The sequence below is a fragment of the Scyliorhinus canicula genome, chromosome 6 (genome assembly GCF_902713615.1).
Source record: "Scyliorhinus canicula chromosome 6, sScyCan1.1, whole genome shotgun sequence".
Lineage (NCBI taxonomy): Eukaryota > Metazoa > Chordata > Chondrichthyes > Carcharhiniformes > Scyliorhinidae > Scyliorhinus > Scyliorhinus canicula.
The window spans coordinates 181,003,716-181,014,469 of record NC_052151.1 but is presented as its reverse complement, the minus strand read 5'-3'; the positions used below and the strand labels follow the sequence as shown (position 1 = coordinate 181,014,469).

The window sequence follows — 10,754 nt, the reverse complement described above, 5'->3', positions numbered from 1 at the left end:
GGTGGCTCTACCTCCATAGCTTATAGCAGAGAAGGAGGCCATGTTGCAGGCTTTCTGGAAGGGCAACTTCCAGAAGCTGCATCCCTCTGCAAATGTTCCCTTCACATAATTATCCAACCACCTCCTGAAGTTTTATCCTCATTTCACCTCTTTTGCCAACTGCTTTAAAGTCAGTGTCTTCTGGTTGTTGAACCTCCTACTATTGGGAACAGTTTCTCCACATCTATCCAGTCTGGACCCCTCATAATTCTGAACACCTCCATCAAATCTCCGCTCCACCTTCTCTCAGTATGACAGCCACACCGTTTCTAATCTGTCCTCGTACCTGAAGTCTCCCATCCCTGCAATTATTCTTACAAATCTTTTCTGTTCCTCTTGCAGTGCCCTCACATCTTCCCTAAAGTGTGGGGCTCAGAATTAACAGGGTTCTCCAGTTGTGGCCGAACAGGGTTTCAAGCAGGTTCATCATCACTGCCTTGCTTCTGTACTCTGTGCCTCTATTTAAAAAAACCCTGGTATCCTGTCTTCCTTACACTTTCTGCACCTGCCCAGCCACCTTCACTGAATTGTGCACTACATCTGCATAATTCTCTGTCTCTATTCACCATTAGACTTGTACCCTCTATTTTAGATTGCCCTCATCTTTCCTACCAAAATGAATCAATATACATTTTTGTGTATTAAATGTCAACTGCCACGTGTGTTCACCTATTCCTCCAGTAGTCTATGACATCTTGAAATGTATTCTCATTACCCTCCCCACAGTTCTCAATTCTTCCAAGCTTGCACATCCACACATTTCAAAATTGTGTTCTGTGATGCGCTAACAATTGCACACACAAACACGAAACGGCACAAAAGAGGCTTCATTACCGTGAGATGTTATTCCCTCAAGTGAAGCTGTAAAATGGCAGCTCAGGAGACCTCATTGTTAAGTAATGGGTTAAGAGACATTGCAATTAGTTGTCTCATTTATGTTAAATGTTCAATGATTGTCTCATTTATGTTAAGTGTTCAATGATTGACACTGATATGTAAAGGGTCTTCAGGTGGACTCTGGATCTTGTGATGTGATGATTGAGTTTAGCGCAGAGTCTGTTAAAGTGAAATAAAGGTGTTTGTGAAAAGGAGCTGGACTTTTGTCTCTTCACACCACAGCATCCATTAGTTTAACACTCATGGATATTTATACTGCTCCCTGTGGGCGGAGCTAGCCGGCAGGGGTTTACCGACAAACTATGGAGGGGCTTACCGACAAACCTGTAATAGCAGGTACTATTGTACATCCCCTAATAGAGGCACACACATATATATATATATATATACAGTGGTATTACCACATTCACCCCCTGTTAAGAACGAGTACAGCGGGGTGACGTGAAACTATAATACAAAAGCAGTGTTTTATTTACAGAGGAGGGGGGAGAAAAAAATCAGGTGTCCATCTTGCAACCCGGTGCCTGTCATAGGTTGAGTCTGTCCGGTGGTCTGACGGTTCGTTGAGAGCGACGCAGCAGCGGTGGCGACGTCTGCACAGCTGGTGTCGGCGTCGACGGCATCAGTGGTGGTGGTGTTGGTGCTGGCCAGTGGCTGGACGACTCCGGGAGCATGCCGAAATCTTCCATGTCCTCTAGTGTGGGCAGGGGAACGAGGGATGGACCTGGTGGGGCTGATGTTGGGGGCGCCGGGGAAAAGGAGGGTGGCGCGTGGGTGGGGAGGTGTGTGGGCGTGGGATCGGCACCCGAGGGATCAGGTCCCTGAGCGAGACTGTATCCTTGCGGCCATCGGGGAACTCCACGTAGGCATACTGGGGGTTAGTGTGGAGCAGGCGTACCCTGTCCACCAGAGGGTCCGCCTTGTAGAGTCTGACATGCCTACGAAGTAGGACCGGCCCTGGAGCTGCGAGCCAAGTCGGGAGCGACACCCCGGATGTAGACTTCCTAGGGAAGGTGAAAACACGTTCATGGGGTGTGTTGTTAGTAGCGGTGCACAGCAGTGACCGAATGGAGTGGAGCGCATCAGAGAGGACCTGCTGCCAGCGAGTGGCTGGGAGGTTCCTGGACCGTAGGGCCAGCTGGACGGCCCTCCATACCGTCCCGTTCTCCCTTTCTACCTGCCCGTTTCCCCGGGGGATGTAGCTGGTCGTCCTGCTGGAGGCGACACCCCTGCTGAGCAGGAACTGACGCAGCTCATCGCTCATGAATGAGGATCCCCTGTCACTGTGGATGTAGTCAGGGAAACCGAACAGAGCGAATATGGAATTGTGGGCCTTGAAGACGGTGGCAGACGTCATATCCGGGCATGGGATGGCGAAGGGGAACCTAGAGAATTAATCGACCACACTAAGGATGTAGGTGTTGCGGTCGGTGGAGGGGAGGGGCCCTTTGAAATCCACGCTGAGGCGTTCAAAGGGGCGGGACGCTTTCACCAGGCGCGCGCAGTCTGGCCGCTAGAAGTGTGGCTTGAACTCCGCACAGACCTGGCAGTCTCTGGTGACTGTCTGTACTTCCTCGACGGAGTAGGGCAGATTGCGGGCTTTGATTAGGTGGTACAAACGAATGACCCCCGGATGGCAAAGGCTCTCGTGCAAGGCACGGAGCTGGTTCACTTGTGCGCTGGCACATGTACCTCGGGAGAGGGCGTCTGGGGGCTCGTTGAGCTTGCCGGGGCGATACAAGATCTCGTAATTATAGGTGGAGAGCTTGATTCTGCACCGCAAGATTTTATCGTTTTTGATCTTGTCCCGTTGCGTGTTGTTGAACATGAAGGCAACCGACTGTTGGTCAGTGAGGAGGGTGAACCTCCTGCCGGCCAGGTAATGCCTCCAGTGCTGCACCACCTCAACGATAGCCTGGGCCTCCTTTTCAACTGAGGAATGTCGAATTTTGGAGGCATGGAGGGTGCGGGAAAAGAATGCTACGGGTCTTCCTGCCTGGTTTAGAGTGGCGGCAAGGGCGACATCTGAAGCGTTGCTCTCTACTTGGAAGGGCAGTGTCTCGTCTACTGCGTGCATCCCGGCCTTGGCTGTGTCTGAGCGAATACGGGCGAAGGCCTGTTTTGCCTCGGCCGTGAGGGGAAATTGCGTGGACTGGATCAGTGGGTGGGCCTTGTCCGCGTATTGTGGGACCCACTAGGCGTAGTAAGAAAAGAACCGTAGGCATCGTTTGAGAGCCTTGGGGCAGTGGGGGAGGGGAAGCTCCATTAGGGGGCGCATGCGGTCGGGATCGGGCCCCAGTAGTCCGTTTTGGACTACGTAGCCGAGGATGGCTAAGCGGTCTGTGCTGAATACGAACTTCTCCTTGTTATAAGTTAGATTGAGGAGAGATGCGGTGTGGAGAAATTTGGCAAGGTTGGCGTCATGGTCCTGCTGGTCGTGGCCGCAGATGGTGACATTATCTAAGTACAGAAACGTGTCCCGCAGTCCGTACCGGTCAACCATTCGGTCCAATTCTCGTTGAAAGACCGAGACCCCGTTAGTGACGCCGAAGGGAACCCTAAGGAATTGATAGAGGCGACCGTCCGCCTCGAAGGCAGTGTAGGGACCGCCCGATTTACGAATGGGGAGCTGGTGGTAGGCGGATTTCAGGTCAATTGTTGAGAAGACCCGGAACTGGGTAATCTGATTGACCATATCAGATACGCGAGGGAGGGTGTACGCGTCGAGCTGCGTGTACCGGTTGATGGTCTGGCTGTAGTCCACGACCATCCTGTGTTTCTCCCCAGTTTTAACCACCACCACTTGAGCTCTCCAGGGGCTATTGCTGGCCTCGATAATACCCTACCTAAGCAGCCGCTGAACTTTGGACCTGATGAAGGTCTTGTCCTGGGTACTGTACCGTCTGCTCCGGGTGGCGACGGGTTTGCAATCTGCAGCCAGATTGGCAAAGAGGGAGGGTCAACCTTGAGGATCGTGAGGCCGCAAATGGTGAGTGGGGGTAAGGATCCGCCGAATTTGAGGGTGAGGCTCTGGAGGTTACATTGGAAGTCCAGGCCCAGTAAAAGTGTCGCACAGAGGTTGGGGAGAACGTCCAACGGAAACGGCTGAATTCCACGCCTTGTACGGTGAGTCTGACCAGACAGAAGCCCCGGATCGGGACAGAGGGATCCGGAGGCCAGGGAGATCCGCTGGTTGGCAGGATGGACCACGAGCGAGCAGCGCCTTACCGTGTCCGGATGAATGAAGCTATCGGTGCTCCCGGAGTCAAGTAGGCAGTAGGTCGCGTAGCCGTTGATGAGCACCGTCGTTGAAGCGGTGGCTAGATTGCGAGGACGGGATTGGTTGAGCGTCATGGAGGAAAGTAGCGGGCGATCGTCTGAAGAGTCCGAAGATTCCGATGCGTAGCGGCAGCGACCCGGGTTCCGTGATCCAGTCCCGAGGGTAGGACAAAATGGCGGCGTCCGGAGAACCTGCGGGGAAGAAAATGGCGGCGCCCATGCAGCGCACGTTGTGGGGACGAGGCCAGATGACAGCAACCATGGAGCACACATTGAAGGGGCAGGACAAGATGGCGGTGCCTATGGTGCGCACATTGCGGGGGCGGCGAAAGATGGCGGCACCCATTGATCGCACGTGGCCCCGGGAGCTGTGGACGGCGGGGCTCATTGTGCGATCGGCTGGGGAGAGGGGAAGAGATCGGGCGCGATAGAGGCAACAGTGCGGGCCTGACACACTGCTGCAAAGTGGCCTTTCTTGCCACAAGATTTGCATGTCCCGGTGCGGGACGGGCAGCGCTGGCGGGGGTGCTCCTGTTGGCTGCAGAAGTAGCAGCGGGGGCCCCCAGGGTGCCCGGTATGGCGAGTAGCGCAGGCATACTGCGCGGGAGCGGCCCCAGTCGGGGGGGGGGGGGGGGGGGGGGTCAGTAGCGGGGTCCACGAGGTGTAGGATGGGTGGGCCGCGCGGCGGTCAGGGTAGGACTGCACGTTACGGAAGCGGCCGTCATAGAGAGCGCTAAAGTCTTTGTCGCTGCTAGATCGAGCGTGGCCCCTTCCAGCATTCGTTGCCGGATGGGGTCCGATGCAATCCCCATCACAAAAGCATCTCGCATGAGGAGATTTGAATGTTCCGTAGCCGTGACGGCCTGGCAGTCGCAGTCCTGTACTAGAGGGATAAGGGCCCGCCAGAAGTCCTCAATCGACTCACCCAGTTGCTGGACACGAGTGGAGAGTATGTGCCTTGCAGAGTGTTCGTCGACTGGACGTAATTTTCTTTGAGCAGTTTCATAGCCCGGGCGTAAGTAGGCGCATCCTGTATCAGCGGGAACACTCTGGAGCTGAACCTTGAGTAAAGTAGTTGAATTTTCTGAGCTTCCGATGGTGCAGGGTCCGCGGAGGTGATGTAAGCCTCGAAGACAGCCAGCCAGTGGTTAAAGTCTTTCCTGGCGTTCGGCGATTGCGGATCCAGCTGCAGGCGGTCGGGTTTTATTCTGATGTCCATGATTAGGGAAATCTTACGGTAATAAATTGATGCGCTAACAATTGCACACAGAAACACGAAACGGTACAAAAGAGGCTTTATTACCGTGAGATGTTATTCCCTCAAGTGGAGCTGTAAAATGGCAGCTCAGGAGACCTCATGGATATTTATACTGCTCCCTGTGGGCGGAGCTAGCCGGCAGGGGCTTACCGACAAACTATGCAGGGGCTTACCGACAAACCTGTAATAGCAGGTACTATTGTACATCCCCTAATAGAGGCACACACACATATATATACAGTGGTATTACCACACCCTGTACACCCAAGTCTAAGTCAGATACATAAAATCAGGTTTCCTAATAGAGATATCTGGGGGACTCCACTACATATCTTTCTCCTGTTCGAAAAACAACTGTCCACTACGACTGTCTTCCACTGTTATTTAGTCAACCTTGTATTTGTGCAGTCATCTTCCTTTTTTTCCATGGTGTCATATTTTGCTGACAAGCCTGTTTGTGGCATTTTATCACACACCTTTTGGAAGTCCACATACACATCAATCACATTATCCTCATCAAGTCTCTCTGTTACCTCACTGAAAACTCAAAATCAGTTAAACACAATTTGCCCCTAAGAAATCCTTCCTGGCTTTCTTTAATTATCCACATTCGTCTAAGTGACTTAATTTTGTCCAAGATTAAACTGACAAGCCTATATTTGCTGGCTGTATCCCTCCACCCCTATTTGGACAATGAAGTAACATTTACAATTCTCCAGTTCTCTTGCACCACCCCAGTATCTGAGGATTGGAAAATTTGGCTGGTGCCTCTGCAGTTTCTACTCTTACTTCCCTCAGTATCTAATTTGGTTTTGGTAACTTATCAACATTTAATTCCAATGCTCCAGCCCCACCCCCTCATCCCCCACGCTGGGAGGACGAGCCGCTGCCGCCCGGTCCTCCAGCCCCGCCCCCTCCCCGCGCTGGGAGGACCAGCCGCTGCCGCCGGGTCCTCCAGCCCCGCCCCCTCCCCGCGCTGGGAGGACAAGCCGCGGCCGCCGGGTCCTCCAGCCCGCCCCCTCAGGGGGACCAGTAGTGAAGCCGAGCATGCGCAGTGCGGCCGCCGAGCCGCGGAAATGAGCCAGTGCGCCTGCGCGGGGCCTACAGCCGCTGCTTGAAGCCTGCAGGAGGAGGATGGGTCCGCTCCGGCCCCTCTCTGTCCCGGTGATGTATGTGTTGAGGTTCCTGTCCTCGGGAGCCGTATACCGCGCCGGGAGTAAATGGCGCCTCGGAGTTGGTCTGTCGAAGAGTGGAAGTGATTACGGACCCTTAACAGACCTGCCGGACTGGTCTTTCGCAGATGGCACACCGGCTCCTCCATTGAAGGGACAGGTTCGAAGGCGCATGGAGTCGGAGAAAATGGCGAGGCGGATTGTGATGCTGACCACTGAGCTGGAACAGGGGAAGGAGAGGTGGGCGGAACAACAGGCCCATCTCCAACGCCAAGAAGAGGAACGACAGCTCAACCTGCCCATTCCCAAAGGATACAAAGGAGGGTGCCTCCGATCAAAGAGCTAGAGGAAATCTGCAACATGAAATAGAAAATAAAATCAGTCAGGAACCACAATAAAAAAAACATTAATTACAACCAGTCTTTCTAATACCTCTTCTATCATTTTTCTTCACCCATTATCTCAGCTAACTCGTCCTTCACTTGACTTGGGCAACATCATCTCCCTTGGTAAAGACATATCTTTTTACCACCCGTTTATTATTTATATCCCTATAGATGACTTCTGGATTACTTTATATGTTAGCTGCCGATCTCGTCCCGCATTCTTTGCTGCTGTTATTTTTATATTCAGTCTGGTTCCCATTATGTCATATGCATCCTTTTTCTGCATCATCCTACTTTCACATAGTGCAAGGAGCTCTGGCTTTGTTTATTCTACCTTTCTCCCTTGTGGAAATGTAACTCAACTGCATTCAAAGTTACTCCTCTATTACAGTTTAATAAATATTTACTGCTAATCTTTGATTCCAATTTATCTGGGTCAGGTTTGTTCTGACCCCATGGAGATTGACTCTCCCCGTTCATAATTTTTACTCTGGATTGCTCCTTGTCCTTTTCCATAACCAATTTATGATACAATGATCACTCTTCCCTAAATGCTCCATTGTGACATTTGATCCACTTGGCCCACCTCATTCTCAAGAACCTGATCCAGCATAGCCTCTTGCCTCATTGGACCAGAAACATACCCTTGTCTGGTCTGTACAGGTATCATCTCTCCCAGAACTGGCCCAATGTCTCAAGGTTCTTCCCTCCTGCATCAACTCTTCAGCCTCACATTCATTTATATCCTGTTATTTTCATACCCCAATAGATGATACTGGGAGTAATCTAGACATTACTACCTTTGAGTTCCTGCTTGCCAAGTCTCCTTTCTAGCTCTCCAAACTCTGCCTGCAGGATCTCATCCACCTTTCTACCTACTGATATGAATCATGGCCTCTGTCTGTTCATCTTGCCCACTCGAGTACTCTGCAGCCTTTTAGTGACATTCTTGACTCTGCTGGTAGGGAGGCAATATAACATCCTGAATTCACCCATGGTTGCAGAAACGCCTGTCTGTTCCCTTTGCAAGTTCTCTATGACTAATGCTTTTCCAATCTTCCTTTGGTTCACCTGTACTGTATAGCTGAGCCTCCATGGTGCCATAGACTTGGCTCTAAATGCACAACCCAAAAGAATCATTACTTTCACCAGTATTCAGAACTAAATCAAAGCTGAAGTGAGGTGCACACCGGGGACTGCTGCACTACCTGGCTGGTCTTCCTAGAATCCTGGTCACCCATTCCCTTTCTGCTTTCACGCCTTGAAGCTGTGGGGTGACCACATCCAAAAACATGTTATCTGTGTAGCTCTCATCCTGGCTGCACTACTGTGATGCCAACTGTTGCTCAAGCTCCGAAACCTGGCTCTCGAGCTGCCCCAGCTGACTACACTTCCTGCATGTGATGTCCAGAACACAAGTAGTGTCCTGGAGTTCCTACATATTACAGGATTCCATACAATGCTTCTATTTATTAGACTAACTAAATTAACATAAATAAACTAATAACGTGATACTTTGCTCCTTGCGCTCTGCTGCTCTTTACCCCAAATCCATCAGCTATGTGCTTCTCAGCTTGGAGCTCTCCAAAAATAGCAATTGCCTATCTGCTGTCCTGTTCATGACACTCATTGATTTTTTTTGTTTGCTTTCCCAGTCTTCTATCTTCTGCTGGCACTCTGGCCGTGATCTTGATCCCGCACTCGCCATCCGCAGGGTTGGCAGGAAAACCTCACGAGAATCGGCAAACACAATTCTCGCCGGAGAGATCGCCTTTCCCGATTTTCCCTGCCCCCGCCTGTTGCATCACAAGATTTGCATCCTAAAAAGGGAGTGAACCTAATTTTAATACATTTCCATGTTATCAGCGTTCCCCCCCAAAATACTCATACCTCACCGATGTGACGGGACATCAGCAAGGATTACAACAGGTTTGGTCAGGCGTAAGGCAGTTGAGGTGGTCTCTGCAGGGGCACAGCGGTACGTATAGCCCCTAGGTTGGGGCATTAAAAGGTCATGCCCAGGCAGTGCCTTGGCACCACCTCCTGGCACAGGTTGGGCAGTTCCACGGGCAGATCCTAGTAGGAGCCAATCTGGGAGGAGGGCAAGAGAGAGAAGGTGCTTTGATGTTAGATGAGCAGGGCAGGGATACCAGTGAGGATTGTTGGGGACGGGGTTTGTCGGCAATAATGTCTGTGGGTGGGGGATGGGATGGGGTTTTCGGCAATACTTCCATGATGGGAGCCATTAAGATTGCTGCGCTGGGGCAGTATGGTGGCTCGGTGGGTTGGCGCTGCTGCCTCGCGGCGTTGGGGCCCCAGGTTCAGTCCTGGCTCTGGGTCACTGCCCGTGTGGGGTTTGCGCATTCTCGCCGTGTTTTCTTGGGTTTCGCCTTCACGAAGATGATGTGCAGGGTAGGTGGATTGGCCACGCTAAAATTGCCCCTTGGTTGGAAAAAATGAGTTAGGTACTCTAAAGCTGCGCTGATCGGGGCACCCTTTAGAGATGGCACCTATCAGGCCCTGCCAGAGTGATGGCATAAACCACACCCACTCATCCTTTTTGGCTGAGGTTCAGGATTTCGTGAGAAAGTTGGGCTGAACAACTGGAGTGTTCCACGCTAGTTCTCGGCCTGAGCCTCACACTTTGCCAAATTCTGCTAAGGTTCTGCCTCCTGTCTTGCTTTCTTACCAACTCCCGGAGTCTCTTTTTTTCTGTCTCCTGCTGACTCCCTCACATCAGGATTAATCCAACCACTGAAATATCACATCTGGCTGGACCATAAATTGTACATAGTGCAGTTGTGTGCTCTGCAAGTTCTTTGCAAGTTACAAAGATCTCTTGGCCATATTCTCTCTTACACCAGGCAATGCCTTGAATTCAAATCTCATCCAGGTTTTTAAATTCCTCCATGGCCTTGCCCTTCCAGCGCTACAATTCTCCCCTGCACCTACACCCCCCCCCCCCCCCCCCGGTGACTGCCTTCAGCTACAAAGGCCATAAGCTCTGGAATTCCCTCCTCTCTAAATCTCTCTTCCTCTTGCTTCCTCACAGAGGCAGATTTACACTTTATGGGGACCCGTACTTCATTGCTGCCCTCCCCCATGATGGATGCTTGCCTTGACTGGCTGGCTGACTTAGTGGCTTTCGCCCGGCGCTTCGCTGTTCATTGCTGGCCTGCCCTTCTCAGCTCTGGGGGTCACGTCACCACGTGCCTGATCCCCTCGCTGCTCAATGGCTGACTCACCGTGGGCCGTGACTTTCGCCCAGACCCTCGCTATTGCTGGCTGGCCTGCCCTCAGCCTTGGGTCAAGAAACCTTCTGGCTGCACCTTTTTCTCGGGTGAAGTAAAACACAGGATCTTCTGCCTCGCTCCATCCTCACCTCTCATTTCTCACCTGCCTAAATGTTTGGACCAGACTGTTTTCCCACTCTAAAGGCTCAACAATGAGCCTATCAACAATTGCAGATTTGAGCCCATTAACAGTTGCATATTTATGATGCTGATTGGTACCCACAGACACCAGCCAACGCGGGGACTCCTCATTTGGGGCCGTGATCAGGCACAGCTTGTTTCATTGTAAATCCAGTCCTGCTTCCCCCCCTAAAACTTACTCAGTGACCCAACCTTTGATCATGTCAAAATACTTGCTTATGCGGCTCACTGTCAATTCTTGCTTAATAATGCTCCCCTGCCACAAGATGGGACGTTTTACAACATTAAA

General features: G+C 51.7%; 1 protein-coding gene across 1 annotated transcript; it reads left to right on the top strand.

The window, feature by feature from the left end:
• The first annotated feature begins 6,550 nt into the window (after positions 1–6,550).
• Positions 6,551–7,064, top strand: mrpl52 (mitochondrial ribosomal protein L52). Its single transcript, XM_038800566.1, has one exon. It carries the CDS (start codon positions 6,608–6,610, stop codon positions 6,989–6,991), a length of 384 nt encoding a protein of 127 aa, XP_038656494.1. The 5' UTR covers positions 6,551–6,607; the 3' UTR covers positions 6,992–7,064.
• Positions 7,065–10,754: the final 3,690 nt, after the last annotated feature.

Bases quoted from the DNA above. Each gene is read 5' to 3' on its own strand.
- mrpl52 (XM_038800566.1), top strand. From the start codon at position 6,608: ATGGGTCCGCTCCGGCCCCTCTCTGTCCCGGTGATGTATGTGTTGAGG.